This window comes from Chiloscyllium plagiosum, chromosome 5 (genome assembly GCF_004010195.1).
Source record: "Chiloscyllium plagiosum isolate BGI_BamShark_2017 chromosome 5, ASM401019v2, whole genome shotgun sequence".
NCBI classification, from domain to species: Eukaryota; Metazoa; Chordata; class Chondrichthyes; order Orectolobiformes; family Hemiscylliidae; genus Chiloscyllium; species Chiloscyllium plagiosum.
Genome location: NC_057714.1, coordinates 97,922,786 through 97,945,773, shown reverse-complemented (window position 1 = coordinate 97,945,773; position 22,988 = coordinate 97,922,786). Strand labels below are relative to the sequence as shown.

At 39.4% G+C, this 22,988-nt stretch overlaps 1 protein-coding gene across 2 annotated transcripts in view; it reads right to left on the bottom strand.

Moving 5' to 3' along the window:
- Positions 1–855: 855 nt before the first annotated feature.
- Positions 856–22,988, bottom strand: part of larp4b (La ribonucleoprotein 4B) — a 107,902-nt gene continuing 85,769 nt past the window's right edge. For both annotated transcript variants that reach the window (XM_043690677.1, XM_043690678.1), the window contains exons 15-16: positions 13,909–14,020; positions 856–4,278 (exon numbers count right to left, since the gene is read on the bottom strand). In XM_043690677.1, coding sequence (XP_043546612.1) covers positions 3,985–4,278; positions 13,909–14,020 — 406 coding nt within the window. In that variant the 3' untranslated portion in view covers positions 856–3,984. The remainder of the gene's footprint in view (positions 4,279–13,908; positions 14,021–22,988) is intronic.

The window sequence follows — 22,988 nt, the reverse complement described above, 5'->3', positions numbered from 1 at the left end:
TTTCGCACTGTTGGTAAATCAGCGTCAAAGCCTCAGGACAAAAAAAAGGTAGAAATGACTCCTTGCTTTCAATTCATGAGGGAGGATTCAAAGCAAAAATCCTACAAATCCATGGATAGAAAACAAAACAAAGTGTCCCTAATAGGGAAGGGGACACATATGGATGTTCGAAACAAATTCTAGCATTTCCATTTTCATGAAAAAAGCTAGAATGATCCTGAAAACAGTAAATTCAAAGGGTCCAAGAATGTAGAGTTCAACTTAATGAAAATAAAAACGGTCCTTGCTGTCACTGTTTGACTATGACTATTTCCAACTGAAGTGGCAACATTCAGTAAATGGGGTTGAAATAGGCACATGAAAGCTTAAACTGGCTCAGTGCATTAACTACACGAGGTGTACCATCAAAACTTCAAGCTACAAAAATATTTACTGTAAACCACAAACCATTTAGCTTTTATTAAAATGGAAGGACATGACCCATGTTACATAAATGTGCAAACGGGGGTATTTTAAACTTCAAAAGTTTTAGATTCTTGTATTGATCACAGCAAGTGATCAAGTAAGCAAAAATATTAAAATTTGCTCTTTACCACGTTCCAGTCACTTTAGTCATCATTTTCAGATTTACCTATTTGATTTGCTATCAAAATGGATGCGTCCATTGGGTCATTTCAATACTAGAGAGCAAGAGTTCTTTCAACTCCAAATGTTCCTTTACATTGACTTCTTGGGTAGTTTCACAATACACGGCTGTAACTAATGTAGTAAACAGAGAAACCTGTATTGTGGCAAAGCAGAGACAAAGTTTTTCTAGTCAGGATTATAAACATTGCAGAGAACACAAACAGCAAATTGACTTTACAATTGCTAACTCAATTTATTTTTCTTAAGCTACATTTTCAAATGAGACAGTTTTGCATTGTGACACAAAAAAAATTAAATTACCAATAGTTTACATGTAAGCTTGATTCCAGTTTGTATCGCAGCATTTTAAGACAACAAAACAAAAAACCCTCAATGCTTTCAAAAGATTTCTACTCCAAAGCAGGTTCTGTCATTACCTCCTCTAATAATCCTCAATTGTCCACTGCTGTTAGTGTAATGGTTACAGTACACAAAATTGCAAAAAGCTGAAGTAAATACAGCAGTAGGCATCATGGCCATCTCCTGCTTTTATAACTGCATTACATGCAGACAGACAAAGGGGTCATTATGGTTGGCTGCAACAGATTAATAACAGCTCAGTGATAATTGTCTAGTACTGTTGCAGCACTCAATACATTGTATAGTTTGTTATTCTATTCACCAAGGTGCAACATATAAAACAGGTAGTTTTTATGTTGGTAGGTTTACTAATTTTTCGTGCTTGACCCACTGTTTCAAATTATCCTGCTGAGATCAAGTTAACACCAGTGCACACTGACAGCTTTTGCAGACGTGACAATCAATGCAATTTCATATTCAACTGTCATAGAAATAACAGTACCCACTGCAACCTCCTGTTCTGATAGTCAAAATTCCCTGCTCCAGTAACAGAAATCAAGTAATTGTGTGCCCTTCACAAAAAAAAAAACAGCAAATCATTAACAGTGCACTCACACTTATAGCAGGATGCTGAACATCACAATAAAAAATGTACCAGTTGGCTACAAGATAATGAATTGGTTGTGTGATCAGCAATTCTCACCAGATGCAGCTGTTGATCACCATACTTTCAGCAGTCAAGCAAATTAATCCAGTTGATTTTAACCCAATACAAGTTGTCAAACTGCTGCACACACTGGCACCAGGGGAAAGAGTGCTTTGTAAAAGAATGCAATGGCACAATTGCTTTAATATTTCCTACCATTCAATCGTTTCATGTATATACATAATTTCATCCTGTTTGACATGTGCATTTTTAATGTTACCTGAGATGTTAATTAAGATTTAAAAATAATTATGCAAATCAACAGGCCAACAGACATTTTAGAACCTGTTTTATTAGTAACTAGGTTTTGTTTTGGAGGGACAGTTGGGAAGGGATGAAAAGAGAAGTAGGAGAAAGTGAAAAACTGAAGAGGGAGGAGAGTTAATGGGAAAAGGCCATTTGTCTTACTGTTGCGTTTCCCCAATTTCCCCTTTTGCAGTGAAGGCAGAATCAGTTCAGCACACCAGAAAAACATATCCAGACTACAACACTTAATTTTTTGCTACATCCAGCTCAACAGCAACATTGAGGATATGCCAACAATATCAATATTTTTATATCAGTTTTTTTAAAGGTACCTTTTATATGTTCTGATTATTTACAACTGTACAAGCAAAGCACACACTTCCAAGTGCACAAGTTTAATACAGTATTGACTATTTTTGCATTTACAGGGTTTTTAACAATCTGAAAAAAGGATCCAACTTTTAAGATCTTCATAAATTATATTACAAAAAAATGCTATTTACTGCTAGTTCACACACATCTGATTTACCCAGTAAGACTAGTGACAGTAGATGTAACTGAGTAACCTTATCTTGCCCATTCCAACCCTCTGGGGTCAGTTATAACAACATCTAAATCTGTCTCATACAAAAGTTAAGGCAAAGTCATTTTCAAGTTTAAAACGAAATTCAAGTTTTTCATTTTGACACTGGATGGAAATTAATTTATAGCATGAAAAGAACACAGTTGTTGAAATAATAATACCCTTTTATGGAATAACTTACCCATTTTCTCCTATGACCAGCAAGCTTGTGTCTAGTGCTGTACTGCTTTCTTTTGAGCAGTTACTTTAGTCTAGGTTATTATGACAACTAGCCATAAGTATTTTTAAGAGCCAATACTTTCTTCCTGTGTAGCAAAACAAGAAGCATCCAAATATCACCTGCAACTTAGTAGATGGCAGTAGACTCAGTGCACGCTTGTCCTTTGAAATTATGTATTTTAAAAAGAAAAACTCAGCAACTAATCCAACATTTTCTACAGCAGAGATGAATCACTTGGAAAAAAACTGGCTATTAGACAAAAACATGGTGAAAATTCAGGCAAATTCTACTCCAATCTTCCATCCTCACCCCATTTCAAGTACTTTGCAATGTACCAAATTACAGGAAAGTGCCAGTGTATTGACTGGGAGTTTCTCTTTAAAGAAAAAAGCACTTGGAATTGAGCATTAAAAATAAAAATCCATTGCTACCTACTTTAGAGCACAGAGGTACATAAACCAGTCTTTCGTAGTAATTCATAATCACTGTTACATGTTAGACAGTAGCCCTACCCTTATTCAAAATCAACTGGCTGATTATTAACAGTGCAAAAGTAAACTCTGAAGCATCAAGATCAACAGAAAATCTACACAACAGAAAGCAAAGAAATTAGACAGCTTGTGTTAAATCTACCATCCAGGTTATGACTCCAATCACTTCCCACTAACACCTAATTAATGGGTTTGAGATTTGTTTTGTATTTCAAGCTACTACCCTATATAAAAAAAATTAAATGTCAGCATTCACACACTGATCACATTCTGTGGCAAATAGATCTGTAGGACAGAAAACCACTTGCAACACTGCTCAACACCATGGAAGTAGATCCAACATCCACTGCTCCCCCTTTTATTCTTGTGTAATTACAGCAAACAAAATCACACTGAACAAAAAAAAACACATTCTGGCCCACAGCATAATGTTCATGCCAGTTTGCTGATCATGGTTCCATTTATTCCCCTTACCTTCAAACGGGCAAAGAATTTTTCCAATCCACAACTGAGCAAGAGATTAAGTTACAGTAGACATTACACAACATTTCACCAAATACTGAAAAGTTGGAGCCTAAGGCAAGTAGTATTACACTCTCGCTCAACACAAAGTGCATTTTGTTGCCTTCAAGCCCTTTTCCAGCAAACCATTATTTCAACAACCTCTGTGCTCTGATTGGAGACTTGGGGGAGGGGATTTACACTTGAACAGACCAGACCTTTTTAAATCAATACCACAATTTCAGCACCTTCAGTTGGGTGATTTTGGGGGTGTGTGTTGCTCTCTAGTTGTACGCTTGTTGATGCCCTGAGGGGGTGTTCTGCGACCCGATTGTCTTCGCTGGTCTCTAGGCTTCCCTGGGTTTGTCTTTCCAATAGATAGGTCTTTATTTTTAGATTCTTTGTCGACTGGGTTTTCTGAAACTTTTTTGTCATCCTTGCTGCTGGCTGCAGTGTTGGGTTTTTGCTCCTTCTGTGGTTGTAGTGTTAGAGATTCTTTAGCACTTCTCTGGCAAATCTCAGCATAACTTGGCTTTCGAAGTTCCTGTGGAAAGACAATCCAAAAAAGCATGAAAAACAGTCTGCATTATTCATGCAAGATTTTACATGGTTTACATTCATTAGTGATTAGCATAAGCATGGAGTTCTTCAAAGCATTTCTGGTCTCCAGTTTCATTCATTAAATTGGTGCTAGCTATTCCATTCTATATGGCAAATGGAAGATTGGTGTGTTGCAAATGTTTTTAAACATTAAGAACTTGCACTTATAATACCTCAGGACATCCTGAAGTGCTTTAAAAAGTCAAAAGATACCTTTTGAACTGCAGTCACGACTATAATGTAAGTCAACACGACAGAAAAGACACACAGAAAAACACTTGCTGCTCTCAAAAGTACCATGAGATTTTCTACTTCCTAACAGGCAGTATAGATGTTTTGTTCAAATGCTTTTTCTGAAAGAAGATACCACAGACATTACATTATCAGCCAAGATTCCTGAATGTGTGTATTTTAGCTTGTACTCCATTTTCCAACTCTTGCAAGAGGGCTCAAAATTTGTGCGAAGATTTGTAGCTCTGGTGCTCGTTGTTGTGGTTCTGTTCGCCGAGCTGGAAGTTTTTGTTGCAAACGTTTCGTCCCCTGGCTAGGCGACATCATCAGTGCTTGGGAGCCTCCTGCGAAGCGGCAACCGGAAGCAGCAGGGACAGACCACTATAAACACCAGAGGAAACATCAAAGAAGCGCTTCGCAGAAGGCTCCCAAGCACTGATGATGTCACCTAGCCAGGGGACGAAACGTTTGCAACAAAAACTTCCAGCTCGGCGAACAGAACCACAACAGGGCTCAAAATAAATGCCATATGCATAAAATTTGACAAGTTTCTCAACATTAACTCCACATCATGAAATTACTTTGGAATTATACATTCAGTTGCAAAAGCATCAAGGTTAACAATTAAAAAGGAACCCAAATACATTTAAACTGGCAACAAGCTAATGCTGATGCAAAACCTGCATAGGACACAGTTACTACATATCCAAGCAATCAACTCCCCTGCAAATTCCTGATTCCTTCTAAAACATTTCAGAGAACGTTTAAGCAGACTGAAGATTGTTTTTGCTCTGGGAAACACTAATCCTACAACCAAATATTAACTTTTATGCAAGTTCAGGTGCAGATGAACTCAAAAAGGATCCATCTGCTCCATTACAGTATGCACTCAAAATACTGAATATTGTAGAGAAATTAAGATTCAAATTATTTCTTCGGGACAAGCATTCAACCTACAACCATCTTTGCAGGAATGGGTGTATGCATGGCTCTTTGTGCATCACATGAATAGAAAGCTGTGGCATGAATTTTCTCATCTGAACCCATATCTGTAATTAACATGCAAGTGTTACAAAGATTCACAACATAATCATTTGATAACTTTGGTTCTATTGGCAAAGAAAAAATGCTTAGTTTGTCAAAAGCTATGTTTTAAAAGGTCTAAGTCAGTCAGAAGCAGAGTTACAAACATCACTTATGAAAAGTCGCACGTTACAGTGGTAAGGTGATACGAATCACTAACCTACGACAACTGTGTGGCTGGTGACAACAGCCCAAGGCTCCCAGTCGCACACAGGTATCTACCCAGTCATGAATTCAGAGTGGGTAGAACAATTACCTTGTACAATAAGCAGTGGAGTGAACAGAGGGCACCCCAAGGATGCATAGTAACATGCTGCTGCATAAAGTCATCTGCCCCACTCTGAATTCATGACTGGGTAGATACCTGTGTGCAACTGGGAGCCTTGGGTTGTTGTCACCAGCCACACAATACTCCACATTTAAACAGCCAGAATCCAGAGACAAGTCCACTTTTTCCATAGCGGGGAACCCCAATTCACAGATCCCGAAGTCCAACAGGAAGATCAACATTTCAGCCCTAAAGCAACCTAACCAGAGTGGAATTCCAAATGTAGCTCTATCAAGTCTGGAAAATCTTCACATGACCAACTCAACTGCAAAGCAATTGATGAAAGTCAGCTAGAATTCTGTGCCCAAATCATTGCATTTAAGCACCAGTTACCAGGACCAGTTGATGAAAATTAGACCAAAGTACAGTATTTCCTAGAATAAGCAACCTTCATCGACTGGCAGAACTGAAGGTCACAAATGAAGGCAGTAGATCTCCAACAGTTCATGGTAATACCCAAAGACAAAACCCAAGTGATGCAACACTATGCTGACCTAAAGAGAAGCTTTACCAAACCATCAGTAAGAGGCCAAATTGGCAAAATCCATTTCACACTCAGGACAACATTTGCAATGCCTTTGACAACCCACAGAATATTACCGATAACTTAGCCATGGAATGGCAACTGATACTCTCCAGGACACTGCAGAACATCTGGAGGAATCAACATCAGCAGGAGAGCTGTAAACTAAAGATTAAGAACAAAACCTGGTGACTTCAATCATTTTACAGCGGTGGACTTAATGGAATTTCTTTTGTAGTGTCAGCCAAGATCTAAGTATTTGCCAGAATCACCTTCATGCAACGGAGGCGATCCTTCCGGTGTCAGTATGGCTTTAGACCTTCTATTGGAAGACATCAACATTGGTTGTTTTCTTTATCTTCCCTGGCTATTTCTGAATTGTGGTGGGGGAAAACACAAACATACCAACAGTATCCAGTCCCCCATAGTTTGTTCTACAGGTATTCTGTAGAACCGGCACCCCACAAGGACACCAGTGTTTTGTGATCCTCCCAATCAGGAGAAACTATTAAAAGCAAAACTGGTAGATTTTGTCCAATGCTCTTACATGTTGTTAAGAGAATGGTGTGTTCAGGGAATGCAAATTGCCAGCGTTTATTCTCCTAGAATGAAGAAGTTGCTTGGACATTTCTGTGGGCAATTAAAAGTAGCCACACTTATGGATCTGGAGTCACACACAGGCCATGCCAGATTAATATCCTTGAAGGCACAAACCAGGTGGGCTTTCATGACATTTAACAGTGATTAGTTTTCCCTGAAGCTAGCTTTTTAAATTCCAGTTAAGTCAAAATCATCTGTTATTGTGGAATGTGAAGCTGTGCCCCTAAAAACATCAGCCTGAGATTCTGCATCACTCATCAAGTAACAATCACAATGCCAACATCACCATGTGTGGGTACACTCAACACTAGCAATTAGTTGAGAAAATACTTGAGGCACAATTTGTCAAACATTGGGCTGGTGGCAGATGGGAGTTCAATGTAAGCAAGTGAGATGGTGTGCATTCTCACATACACCGATTCTTGTTTTCTGCACATGACATTTGAAATAAAATACCTAGTGGAATGCTGTCCTTTATCACAAGGACTAGAGTAAAACAGTGCATAAGTTATGCCTGAAATTAAGCCGGTTTTCTTTAGAATTTAGATGGTTAAGAGGTAATCTGTTCTTAGTCTTTAAGATATTAGCAGGAAAAAAAGTTTCTTTGTCTGCCCTATTTCTACTATTTGGCAATCTAGAACTAAAAATGGTAAAAATCTGAGAATTAGGGCCAGTTAGGAGATTGAGTTCACAATTCTACAAAGGGTTGTAGAGATTTGGAACTCTTCCAAGTGGCAGTAGATGCAGGATCACAATTTTAGAAATAAAATTTTGTTGAACAAAGGAAGTAGGCCACAGGTCAGCAATGATTTCATTCAATGGTGGAACAGGCTGTAGGGGCATTTCCATAATATTCAGGAACAGACAGATGGGGAGTCTCTCTTATATCCAGTATTTAAGTGATTGAGAGCAGCCTACAAATTTGGCACAGAGTGGGCAATGACACTCCAGTTACTCATGCTATAGATCATGTGTCTATGCTAGTCACTTCAGCTCTGGCATGGAGGCTTTTATGGTTCTAGTTTTCTATCCAAGCAGTATTTAACACAAGGGTAAGCGATCGTTGGAGTGAATAACTAGTCGTGTGGATTGTACATAGTACGGAGGCTATTCAACAACCTTGAGTGAGGCATCTAGATTGATTGCGTCCGTTTCAGATCAAGGCAGTTGAAGACATTATGCAGGATCATGAAGTTTGAAACAAACAGCCTTACAAATGGTTAAGTGAACATATTGGTTGAGGTGGGGAATGCAATATTAGCTACTTGTTTGCTTCAAATTTTTCTTGCTTTTTTTGGAAAAGATCTTGTCAGACATTTTTAAAAAGTCTAAAGACACCAGTGTCTAAATTTCCTCAGCTGCAGGCAGTAGACCATTCAAGAGTTGGTTAGAATTTCCCTTAAGGAAAACAGCAAAATACTTGGGAGACACTTAGTGCTATATTCAACAAGTTCTTCTGGAAGCAGTTATTGAACAAATAGTAAACATGTTCATAATAAGTCACAAAACCCCACTTACTACCTTCCAGTTAGTGCACTGCTTCAAAATTATATCCCTTCACAAGTACATTAACCAATACACTACACTGAAATCAAATCCTTTGCTATCCTTAAATCTGCCATCCAATTCTCACCATTTTAACCATTTCAATATTAAGTGAATCAATCTTAAATGAATACAGCACAATTAAAATTCCCACTAGCAACTAAAAAGGTCATAAATGCAACCCAAGATCTTTTAATAAGTCATTATCTGTTTTTCATGCAGTCCAACTTCCTGTGAACACTGCATGATGCAGCCACTAATACGTACCTACTGGCTTTTTAAAAAAAGTTTCAACCTCAGCAGAAATAGCTTTGTGCCAGAAACTTACATCGATTAATAATAATTAAACTTTAGTTTACTGGTCAAAACAAAAGTAAAACAGCACATGACTAAACATACAGAAATTCAGTAAAGCAAAGAATTATTTGAGCTTCAAAACAAGCATCACCTAGCTTGTTACTCAGGAATTACATGCAAAAGGATTTAGCTAAGTCTGAATTTCATTTTACAACTCCAGCTGACACCAAGTTGCATGCTCTCTAATTCGAAGCAAAAGGACTCTTCAATTTAAAAAAAAAGGTGGAACTTTTGCATCAAGGAGGAAACCACCATGTACACCCCAAAAAAGTTTCTCTTGGATAGGCATTCTGGGCAAGACTGATATTTATTAGCCATGCCAGCTGTTCTAATACAGCTGATTTCTTGGGCTATTTGAAGGAAATTAAGAGTGTGATGCTGCAATAACAAAAGCTTAACCAGGAAAGGTGGTAGCTTTCTCAGACTAGTGAACTATTGGATTTTAAAAAAGATATCTTGGTCACTTGCATTTGTATTGAATATTTTCTTCAAATCAGAACTCAGTCAAACCAATTCAATTATATTTATTAAGCCAATACACTAGTGCAACCATAGTTCAACATAAGCACTGCATTCCTGTACCCCTCATGATTTTTACTGTAACCTTAACTAGCAACAGTTGCTACTGCTCTATTAAATGAATGCACTCAAATGTTATCCAGGATGCTGCAATATCATTGAAGTTAATAGTCTTCAACTTATTTTCAAACATGGGAGCTGTCTACAGCCACCTGAAAAAAGGTTAATACTTTAACAGGTTTTCCTCACCTGTACAGAATTTGCAAGTACAATTGAGATGCTCTTGTTAGGGGTGGGGCAGTAGGGGAAGATGAATAGAAGGAGAAATACTAAGTGTAGGAGTGGGACAGGAATAGTTTAAACCAACATAAAGTTAAGCTGCTGCCAAAAAAGGTCACCATCAAGGCAGTTCATGATAATGAATATAAAAAAAAAGGGGGGGGGTCTGACGCTGGAAATTACAGTACTGTGTTTTTTGGACAACAAAAAGATGGATAGGAAATGGAAAGAACAAAAGATGCAATCAAGCACTGAAGTACATAACTGAACTCAATTCTGCAATCAGGGGTCCAATAATTAAGCACAATGGGCTTAAGAAAAATTGAGTAAAGTTGTGTCTTACATTTGTTCCAAAGCCTTAATCCTCAGTACAAATAAAACAGTAAAAATGTGACTTTACTCTTGCTATATCCAGTCAGCCAGCCTCAATACTTGTGCCCCTACTGCTTTAAGTTTCAAAAATAGAGATCTCCATGAAGTTTCCTACAATACAATGGTTTTAAAAACCTTTAATACTACAGCAAACATTAAGAGGCACATTTGGGACCAGGCATGTGCCAGCTGATCAAAAAGGTGCACATAATGTGGAAACACATACTAATACATATCACTACTACACTTTATTTACTGCATAAGTCACTTAATGCAACTCTGCCTTAAATAACACTTAAATAGACAGCCTTATCACTCACCATCAACTGACTATTCAAATTGCACAAATCGTGATATTACAAGCAGCTTTGGTATTTCAGGTTTATAATTTCTGCCACGTTATCTGGAGTGCCTATTCCTAAGGTGCCAGTTAAAACAAAATTTGCTGCAATTTTAAGAATCATGAGCCACAGAGATCAAATTACTAAACCTAAAGGAACAGAATTACCAAAGTTGTAAATCAAACAAATTGCTGGGAAAACTCAGCAAGTCTGGTAGCATCTGGAGAGAAAGCAGAGTGAATGTTTCAGGTCAGTTACTCTTCAGAACAACCCTGCTCAGTTTTCCCAGTAATTTATTTTTGTTAAAAGGTCAAATTATTTGACAAAGTTAAGCAGTGTGCTGGGTCTGCATCTTACAAACAGTGCTAAATTTAGCTGTTGACACCTTCATGCATCACACTGTGAATCAGAATAGGATGCATGTATAATTTAAAGACCACTAAGACAATTAAACCGGAAACAATAGGTTTTTCATTCTATGCAAACTAAAACATTGACCTGATGTATTCATTACTGCAAATATATTAGTGACAACTGCCAAACCGTTTTCCCCCCTTTAAGCTCAGTAATCATTCTACTGAAGTCTACCTGGGTAGGTCTTATGTGAGTTTAAAGCAATGTGTACTAAACAGCATTTATCAGATAGAGGTACCTAATCAATAGAGTAATCTTCACGTACATGGAAGATGTCCTCGAAAGAATGGTTTTCCAGGAATTGGAGTATGTAAATTAAAATGCCACAGACACTGCATGCTTACAACATCAACACTTCCTGGCCCTCAACACAGCTGTTGTATCAAGGTTAAGCAAATCACGAAACAAAAACCCAGAAGTGAAACAAGCAAGCAAAAGGCATCTTTCAATGGATTTGACACCTAAAAATTGAAGGGGAAGATACCATGTGGGTAATTAATGCTTCAATGTACAAAACGCACACTAATAGGTCATATGTTGAAGCCATAACATCAGCTGTTAAGGCTCATCAACCAAAGAAAACTTGTACCTTGCAATAAAATCTAGATAACCATGTCAAGTTAAAGGAAGAATCAACATTGACAATTAAATTAATTGCAATTTCAGTAAAACCTAAATTTACCTTAAATCTTGCAGCCAAAATTTCTCCTGCAATTTAGTTACAGCAGGTTTAATCACCTATTTTGCTACTCCGTGATCAAAGGTTTGCCTTGGACTTCCATAAAGTGAAAAACTAATGTTTTGGAATTCCTAAATGCTCTGTACCTGATACACCTTAACCTTTGCAATCATCCACAGGAAGTTCATTCATCTGCTACCATTTCCAGTAATGTGGAACAATTCAGAGGTTTGGATTAATGATGTGGAGATACTGGTTCAAACCCCAATTTCAGTTAATTAACTAAATTGCACAAAATAAAGCTGATCATTTTAGGACACCAAATAAAACTTAAAGGACAATGCTAAATGAGATTAAGGAAGAAAATCTGTCGCACTTACCCAGTCTAACTACGTAAACCCACAGCAGTGGGATTGATTCAAATGATTTCTGAAAAAGGAGCAGCAAGCCATTCAGTTGTCTAGACTTGGTGAAACACCATTTTCCCAAGACTGGTAGTGAATACATCAGTTAAAAGAGTTTGCTCAGGATTCTGTTAATGTGGATAATTAATGCAACAATAACTTGATCCAAATTAAACTGAAGTAACTTACTGCCACTGTAACCACCAAAAAGGGAGAAAAAACAATAGACTAGCTTGAATGTCTCAACTGAACCTGCCTCCACCACATTTCCAGGTGATGCAATCTATACCACGAAGCTTGCTGCATGAAAAAGCTCCCCACATCTTAGCTTCATTTGTACAAATTTATGCTCACTGTGCTGATTTCTTTTACAAGAAATATTCTCACCCTATCTACTGCATGCCCGCTCATTATTTTGAATACCTCAAATCTCTCAGCTGCCTTCCCTCAAAATGGAGAACAATCCCAACTTCCTCATACACATATGAAGTTTGTCATACCTAGAACCACTCCAATAGAATCAGTTTTGAATTCTCCAATACATTCGGATATTCCCTTAACAATCCCATTGAGATTTAATGAACATAGTTGGGGGAGCACAAAATAAATGATGGCTTCGCCAATAACACGCATACCAAGTGAATGGGAAAAAGAAAATTAGTGATATGGAACCAGTGTATTAAGCGAGGCTGACATAACTCATGAGTGATAAAACTGAATAGCTTTTTTGCTCTTATGACATATGGACAAACCAGACATCCAACTAGATTAAGAATGGCACCAGGCTAAATGCAGAAAATTTGCTGAACCCAACTTCCGGTCAGTTTGAATATTCTGAATCGAAGTCCTCCAACAATACTTCATTTTATTTCTCATCTGAAGGTTGTAAAATTATTGATCAAATCACAGCTCTTGCCATGTATGTTGAGTTGTACCTATGTTAAATCGCTTTTGTAATTTAAATTATGTCATTTCTCATTCGCAATTTGGTTTTTGAAGAGGAAACTGTGCACAAGTGATTTACAGTAGGACAGTTTAAACCAAAGGGATTTGACAATTAAATTCTGTTTACAGTTCTAACTCCTAAAAAAGGTGGTGTTGCAACCATGTACAGGGTAATTCAGCAGCTACGGGGCAACAGATCCGAAAGCTTAGTTTTACAATTCAAATACATGAAAGAGGTAATTTCAAGTATACAGCTAAAATCAACTAAGACAATGAGCATGTGGGACAGCTCTGTTGTTCATTTGTGCTATCACTTTTATGCTTCAATGTGAATTAACCATGGTTTCTAGTCTTGCGTGTTAAGCTTGGCACTGTTCTCAAAGATTCCACTTTTAGATTAGATTAGATTAGATTAGATTACAGTGTGGAAACAGGCCCTTCGGCCCAACAAGTCCACACCGACCCGCCGAAGCGAAACCCACCCATACCCCTACATTTACCCCTTACCTAACACTATGGGCAATTTAGTATGGCCAATTCACCTGACCCTGCACATCTTTGGACTGTGGGAGGAAACCGGAGCACCCGGAGAAAACCCACGCAGACACGGGGAGAACGTGCAAACTCCACACAGTCAGTCGCCTGAGGCGGGAATTGAACCCGGATCTCTGGTGCTGTGAGGCAGCAGTGCTAACCACTGTGCCACCGTGCCGCCCAATTTTATTTAAAGCTGCTCCCATCAATTCAACTCCATCTGAACACTAGATAGAAACTGCCTGAAAAGTGGTGAATTGGGAAGTAGAAAACAATTGGAAATTGTCAAATGAAATTCAAAGTAGGGAATACAGAGATACGAGGTTTGCTAAGACTTGGATTAAAAAGCAGTTAAGATAGTAAACCATTCTCCAGTTGGGAAATAATCAGTTTCCTCCCTACAATTTAAAAACAACTTACTGTGGCTGCTCCGTTCACTTGTACGGATTTACTTGCAGTAGAAAGGGGTGTAGTCAGTCTTTCCAAAGGAGTCTGTGTTTCTCTTTGCTTGGTTTCCTGGCTCTTGGTTTCACTATGAAAAAATATGCAGCTTTTAATAAATATTTACCAAGCATTGTCATAGTCAAAAAAAAATTGCAGGTAAGTATTAAACCCTGAAACGAATACTTCAGACTACTACTATCCCTTCAACTAGAGAAGATACACCATTTTCAGCTTCAAGTGACCTTCCATCCATTGTAAAAGGTCAAAAGTGGTGTTCACTGATGGTTATGATTAGATTACATTACTGAGGGCCAGTTTCCACACTTCGGCCCACTAAGTCCACACCGACTCTCTGAAGAGCAACCCACTCAGACACATTCCCCCACATTTACCCCTTCACCTAACATTGTGGGCAATTTGACTTCGCCAATTCACTAAACCTGCACACTTTTGGACTGTGGGAGGAAACCAGAGCACCCGGAGGAAACCCATGCAGACATGGGGAGAAAGGCAACTGTGTGGAGTTTGCACAGAGGCAGGAATTGAACCCAAAGTCTCTGGCGCTGTGAGGCAGCAGTGCTAACCACTGAGCCACCATGCCACAGATGACATTTTTGGGAGAAAGAGCATTCAGAGGTACTATGAAATAAAAGGGATAACAATTGTGCAGTCACAAAGAATGGACGTATATGCACTTAAGTCATGACAGATAAGTGAGAGATTAATAAAGCAGGCAGTATATGGTGTTCACTATTCATAACTTCAGCTTCTAAAGCAATCACATGTATATGGAGCAAGACCAAGACAACTTTAAGCCTCAAGATACAAAGCACCAGGATTGACTGCGGGCAGAAGGAACGAACAGGCAGGGTTCGGTTGCTTTGGTGGGGGAGAAGAGGGACAGGCAGGAGAAGAGAATGTTAGTGGAAGGAGGACCATTGGACTCAAATCTGTTCTCTCTTCAGGTGATGCCATACCTGCCAAATTTCTCCAGCAATTTAACTTCAGCATGGAAAACTTGTAGAAACAATAGTTCAGGATAGAATTAAGCCACATGGACAAAACGCAGATTTGTTGGGGAAAGCCAACATGGATTTAAGGGAAAAATAACATTTAACTTGTAATTTTGAAGCAGTGAAAGAGTTAATGTGTACATACACTGCCAAAAGGCATTCAATACACAGAAAGTGAGTTAAACATGAGAGACAGTGGCAATTATACGACATTAGCTGATTGATAAACATTAGCATTTAATGGATATTTTGAGCTGTAGAATGGCTTGCAGTTAAGTTCTAAAAGTTAGGACTGGGACCCTTGCTTCACCAGATTTATGAATAAAGTCTCGGAGCATGGGGACAATTTCATGAGTTGTGGACGACAAAAAAGATCAGAGTAAAACTACAAAAGGACACAAACAAGTTAGAAGAGTGGGTAGATAGGTGGCAGAAAGTTCTATGTAGAGGTGACTTTTTGGGAGAAATAGCATGCAGAGGGGCTATGAAATAAAAAGTATAACAATTGTGCAGAGTCACAAAGAATGGACGTGTATGCACTTAAGTCATGATAGACAAGTGAGATTAATAAAGCAGGCAGTATAGAACATAGAAGAATACAGCGCAGTACAGGCCCTTTGGCCCTCGATGTTGCGCCGATCCAAGCCCACCTAACCTATACTAACCCACTATCCTCCATATACCTATCCAATGCCCGCTTAAATGCCCATAAAGAGGGAGAGTCCACCACTGCTACTGGCAGGGCATTCCATGAACTTACGACTCGCTGAGTGGAGAACCTACCCCTAACTTCAGTCCTATATCTACCCCCCCTTAATTTATAGCTATGCCCCCTTGTAATACCCGACTCAATACGCGGGAAACGGTTCATACTGTCGACCCTATCTCACCCCCTAATCATCTTGTACACCTCAATCAAGTCACCCCTAAACCTTCTTTTCTCTAGTGAAAACAGCCCCAAGTGCCTCAGTCTTTCCTCATACGATTTTCCTTCCATACCAGGCAACATCCTGGTAAACCTCCTCTGCACCCGTTCCAGTGCCTCCACATCCTTCCTATAGTATGGCGACCAAAACTGCACACAATATTCCAGATGCTGCCGTACCAGAGTCTTATACAACTGCATCATGACCTCAGGACTCCGGAACTCAATTCCTCTACCAATAAAAGCCAGTACGCCATATGCCTTCCTCACTGCACTATTTACCTGGGTGGCAACTTTCAGAGATCTGTGTACATGGACACCAAGATCCCTCTGCTCATCCACACTACCAAGTATCCGATCATTAGCCCAGTACCCCATCTTTTTGTTATTCTTCCCAATGTGAATCACCTCGCACTTAGCTACATTGTATTCCATCTGCCACCTTTCTGCCCAGCTCTGCAGCTTCTCTATATCCTGCTGTAACCTGCCAAATCCTTCCTCACTGTCAACAACTCCTCCGACTTTTGTGTCATCCGCAAACTTGCTCACCCAACCTTCTAATCCCTCTTCCAGGTCATTTATAAAAATGACAAACAGCAATGGTCCCAAAACAGATCCTTGCGGAACACCGCTAGTGACGGCACTCCATGAAGAAACTTTGCCATCAACTACTACCCTCTGTCTTCTTCCATCCAGCCAATTCCTAATCCAGACCTCCCACTCACCCTCAATGCCATATCTCCGTATTTTCTGCAGTAGCCTACCATGGGGAACCTTATCAAACGCCTTACTAAAATCCATATATACCACATCTACCGCTTTCCCCTCATCAACCTCCTTCGTCACCTTTTCAAAGAATTCAATAAGGTTTGTGAGGCACGACTTGCCCTTCACAAAACCATGCTGACTATCCTTGATCACATTATTCCTATCTAGATGTGCATAAATCCTATCCCTTACAATTCTCTCTAAGACTTTGCCCACAACGGAAGTGAGACTCACCGGCCTATAGTTACTAGGGCTATCCCTACTCCCCTTTTTGAACAAGGGGACCACATTTGCTATCCTCCAGTCTTCTGGGACTACTCCTGTAGACAAAGAGGACATTAAAATCAAGGCAATTGGCTCTGCAATCTCCTCCCTTGCTTCCCAGAGAATCCTAGGATAAATGCCATCAGGCCCAGGGGACTTATCTATTTTCACCTTTTCCAGGATTTCCAACACCTTTTCTGTACATACCTCAAAGCCATCCATTCTACTTATTTGTGCCTCAGTATTCTCATCGACAACAGTGCCCTGTTCCTGAGTGAATACTGAAGAAAAGTATTCATTCAGTGTCTCCGCAATCTCTTCTGCCTCCACACGCAACTTCCCCCTACTATCCTTGACTGGACCTATTCCTACCCTCATTGTTTTATTCCTGACATACCTATAGAAAGCCTTAGGGTTTTCCCTAATCCTATCTACTAAGGACCTTTCATGTCCCCTCCTTGCTGCTTTTAGCTCTCTCTTCAGGTCCTTCCTGGCTACCCTATAACTCTCAATCGCCCCAATTGAACCTTCACGTTTCATCTTGAGATAGGCCGCCCTCTTCCATTTAACAAGGGATTCCAATTCCTTATTAAACCACGGCTCCCTCGCACGACCCTTTCCTTCCTGCCTGACAGGTACATAATTATCAAGGACACTCTATAGTTGCCCCTTGAACAAGTTCCACATATCATTTACACTCTTGCCTTGGAGTCTACTTTTCCAAGCCACACATCCTAAGTCATGCCTCACCGCATCATAATTTCCCTGACCCCAGCTATAACTCTTGCCCTGTAGTACACACTTATCCCTCTCCATCACGGGTGTAAAAATCACCGAATTATGGTCACTATCCCCAAAGTGCTCACCTACCTCTAATTCTAACACCTGGCCTGGTTCGTTACCCAGAACCAAATCCAGTATGGCCTCACCTCTTGTTGGCCTGTCTACATATTGTGTCAGGAAACTCTCCTGCACACATTGAACAAACACTGACCCATCTAACGAACTTGAGCTATAGCTTTCCCAATCAATATCAGGAAAGTTAAAGTCCCCCATAACAACCACCCTATTACTGTCACTCATCTCCTGAATCACCTTCCCTATCCTTTCTTCAATATCTACTTCAGAAAGAATGTATCAGTAGGGACTATAATAAACTATAAAACTAGTTAGACCTCCATACTGTACAGCTGAATACCACATTTTACGACATGAAGCCACTGAAAAGAACAGTTTGGGAATGGTTCAGGGGAAAGATATGAAAGCTTGTGGAAATTGGACACTTGCAGAAAAAGGCAAGGAGAAAGTACTTCTTAAACATTTAAGAGTCTGAGAAGACTTGACAGTAGATAAGGAAACCTGTTCAGCTTACATTAAAGAAACAAGCATGAGGGCACACATCTAAGTGATTTAGAAGTAGTAAATACAATGTGTCAAAGAAAACCTTTACACAGGAAGCAGTTCAGATCTGAAATACACTGCCTAAAAGTGTGGTGGAGGCAAGTTCAATAAAAGTAATCATGACAGCATTAAATGATCATTTTAGTAGAATTAATGCACAGGGTTGTCAGCAAAGGACAGAGAATGGAATGAAATCATGACACTCCGAGTTGGTGCAAACATGGAATGGCCACTTTCTCCACCACAATAATCTGACGAAAAACGGAGTAAAATGCTGGCCCATTCTAACATCACAAACAATTCAAAAAATTCTAGATAAAATTAGTGAGTCCATTCTTCTATGAATGGACTTGTTGGTTCTTGCAAAAGACTAAATCCACTTAAGGTGGTACTTGTGACTAACTGGTAGGAGTTGGATATTTGGCTAACTCAGCTGGAATGCATTACATTTTGGACTGGCATCAACAATTGATTGTAAAGGTGGGGCAACTGATGGAAATAAAACTCAGATTGGCTCCATACAGACTGAACACATGAATACTTTGCACATTTAACAGCAACATTTTCAAAAATATTCCAGTCTCTCCCTGAAGCACAGGTGACTATTTTGTAATGAGTCTACAGAGCAGCCACAGAAGGTCTTGCTGTAAAGTACACACTTCAAGTTATGACAATGAAGACATCTCCATGAGACTATTTCCAGAAAGTAGACACTGCTCTTTAGTTTAGATTATAAAATAGAACAAAAATAACAGCACAGAAACATGCCCGTGGACCGAAAAATGTCGCGCCAAACATGATGACAAAGTTAAACGATCCCTCCATTCCTTGCATTATTCATGCTCTTACCTAAAAATCCCTTAAACACCCATATTGAATCTGCATGCCTGGCAAGAGAGAGTGTTGCTGACATATCACTCAAAACAAAATCTTGCCTCATGTCCTGAGATTCACCCCTCACTTTCAATACATGGCCCCCACTTTTAGGCACTTCAACTCAGGATTTTGACCCTCGATCCTATCCCAATTTATGCATCTCCTGATTTTAAAGTCCAGCAAGTCTCCCCTCAGCCTCCACCACCCTGGAGAAAACCACCAGTTTTTCTAGCTTCTCCTTATAGCTCCTACCCACAAATCAAAGCAGTATCGTGGTAAACACTCTCAAAGCTCTCCATATCCTTCCTGTAACGTGGCCAGAATTGAACAATACTCAAGTGTGGCCTGACCAAATCCTTTTAAAGCTGCAGCATAACAGGGTGACTCTTGTACTCTATTCCCTGGTGAAAGGCAAGTGTGCCATACACCTTTACCTCCCTCATTATCAAAGGGTCCCCTACATTGCCATCTTTGTTCTTCCTCCTTATTGGAACACGCCGGTCCTGAACTCTGATCAGGTCTTCGAACACATACATGTCAAACATGGACTCGGTAACAACTGCTCCCAAATGAACTCTCCTGAGCTCCTGCCTAATACAGGAGTTCCAAAATCCGAAAAGCTCCGAAATCAGAATGCTTTTTTGTGAAGCTTTTTCTCATTAAAAAAAAAGGTTGTTTGGCATGCAATCTGTTAACCCAAGTTGACATCCATTCAATGTGTGTCACTCAGATGTGACGTAGGGGGTGGTGGCATGGCCCAGCACTAGCAGGCCTGGATTTTCTCTCAAGTCTTAAGTCTGCTCTTCCAGTAAGATTTTTAAAAATTTCAAATTGTCACTTATTCCGAAATTCTAAATTCCAAAAAAACTGGTCCCAACGATTTTGGATAAAGGATCGCCTACTTGCACTGACATAATTTGCCCTCTCCCGGTTTAGTACTTCTTGTGAAGTCCTGACTTATCCTTATTCATAACTAATTTTTAAAACCTAAGGAGTTGTGATCACTATTTCCAAATTGCTCTCCCACTGAAATAGCAGTCACTTGGCCAGGCTCATTAGCCACTATAAGATTCTGTTTGGCCCCTCTAACTGGACTACCCACCCACTTTCAGGATTAAATGAAGATAGTTCAAGAAAAAAAAAAGACAAAGCTCCAACATGTGCTAACAGAGATCGATTACTTGTTAATGAATTAATTTAACCTATTTAAAGTATAAACAGACTAAATAGAAGTGAAAAAGGTTAATATTAAAAAATGGTAAAGTAATTATACTTCTGCCAGATCTTAGGACTAGTCTCAGACTGGTGGCTAAACCGGAGAGTCATGGCCAGGCAGGGGCGGGCGGAGGACAGTCCTTCATGGTAACCTCAGCCACGCTGTTTGTGTAACTGCATTGTGAAATCAGCCATCAGCAAAACCCTTGGAGCATCATTATCTATTGGCTGCAAGACTTTAGAAAACAGTTTCATCGCATTGCTCTTAATTAGGGAATAGCAAATTTGAAGGAAAACTTTTCCACAATGTCTAAAAAGGTTTTGCTCATTCTAATTGGTACATCAAACACTAGTACATATCTTGCGGGGAACTGAAGAAATAGGTCTTGGGCACCATCTGCTGGAAATATAAGTTAATACCAGGAGGAAAAAGAGCAAACATCCATTCGGACACAATTTTACATTTAACAGGTCAATCCAAAAAGGAACCAAGATACAAATCCACAGCAAAAATGACAGCTAAAGCCACGAACAAATTTGTTAATACATACTTTAAATGACTTGGTCTCCCAAAATCTCACTAATATCCAAATGTTAAGCACTGATCATCTTATCAATCGAGAATCCTACCAAAGCATTCCTCGAAAGTCAACGTTACCATTATTGTAATTCCATCAAACAGACACAGATTACATAAGGAAATCAGATTCTGGGAATTCTGCAGAGTAACTCACTTCCTGATTCCTAGAGCCAGTCCATCACTAAGCCACAGGAGATTATGATGGAATACTATCCCAAGTTCTTGTATTATTGTTGTTTTAAGAAGCTCAACATCAAAAACAAAAACTTCTTACTTGCTGCACATCCATCTTTAGTATTTACTTTTTTCTATCGATGCTGTGGCTACAATGCATACCATGTACAAGATATATTTCAGATCAGAAGCCCCTTTCCAAATGTTTTAACTTCACAAGAATAACCTACAATGACCATCGGAACTTGGAAAAACAGCACAACTCCATCACTGTCACGGTGTGCAACATGCTCCTTCACAACACTATGGGAGTAAACTCATCAGGTCGGCTGCATCAATTCAAGCAGGTGGCTCATGACCACATTAACTAGCGATGGTCAACAAATGCTGGTCTTTAGTGATGCACACATTTCATGGGCAAATTTTTTAAAAATTCATGCCCTCACACTTTTACCTTCCTAGCTAATGTGATCAATCTACTGATGAGCTGCAAGTTAAATTAACAAGTCTGCTTCTTCCCTGTGGAGAAAGATTGGGGACATCGCTGATGAGTGAAGGTACAGAGCAAAAACTAAATTATAGCAACTTATTCATACAAGTGGCTCCACAAGTTTGGTACAACCGGTTCTCCTTCTAATGTTCAATATCACAACACTGTCAAATATCAAACTGTATTCTCATGGGCAGAAAATTGGAAAACAGTTGCAAATGCCACCCAAATAAGTTTCAACACACAGGCTACTCTCACCATTGATATTGCTGGACATGCTCAGTATTACCAGCACTTGGTTTGAGTTCCAGCATCTACAGTATTTTACCTGTTACTCAGATGCTACTGAATTGCTTAATAGGTCATGGCTGATTGGCATAAGTCTCACTGCTGCATGAATTTAGAAAAATACATTTTAATACACCAGGACTATTTCTAAACTCTAAGTTTTCCTTCCAGATTCTGAGGATTTAAAGTGTACATTTTAATGCCAATGCCACAATTAAGAAACACAAACAAGGTCAACTTTGCATATTACTATTAATGATATCATTCACCATTTCAGTTTTGTTCTGGAGATGGAAAGAAAAGGGAATCTATAATCAATTGATATTTCAGATTCACACTGAATAAAAGCCACAGACAACCTGAAGCAAGCAGCTTAGAGCAGATCATGCATTCATGCTTCACTATTACTTTCTGAAAACAGTTCATCCATGTTATTAGCCTAAAGAATGGACTAAGTTCAAGGAAAGTCAAACTTGTTAATGCTGATCTTGCTTCGTGCACCTCCTGCGCAGTGTAACTTGTATACCTCACTCGTCCAAGCACCCTATGATCTGTAGGTTCTTGCTTACTATGATTGGCCTGTACTGCTCAAAGCTCTTCACTATACACATGACAATAAAATCAAATCATGACAAGCTGTACAAGACACTGGTAAGGCCACTGTTGGAATATTGTGTGCAATTCTGGTCGCCTTCCTATCAGAAAGATGTTGTGAAACTTGAATCATTGGCGACCTTTAAGCGGCATTTGGATAGGTACATGGATGGGTACTTAATCTAGGTTAGAAGTTCGGCACAACATCGTGGGCCGAAGTTTACAAAATTATGAGGGGCATGGATAGGGTAAATAGGCAAAGTCTTTTCCCTGGAGTCGGGGAGCCCAGAACTAGAGGGGATAGATTTAGGGTGAGAGGGGAAGATATAAAAGAGACCTAAGGGGCAACATTTTCACACAGAGGGTGGTACGGGTATGGAATGAGCTGCCACAGGATGTGGTGGAGGCTGGTACAATTGCAACATTTAAAATGCATCTGGATGGGTATATGAATAGGTAGGGTTTGGA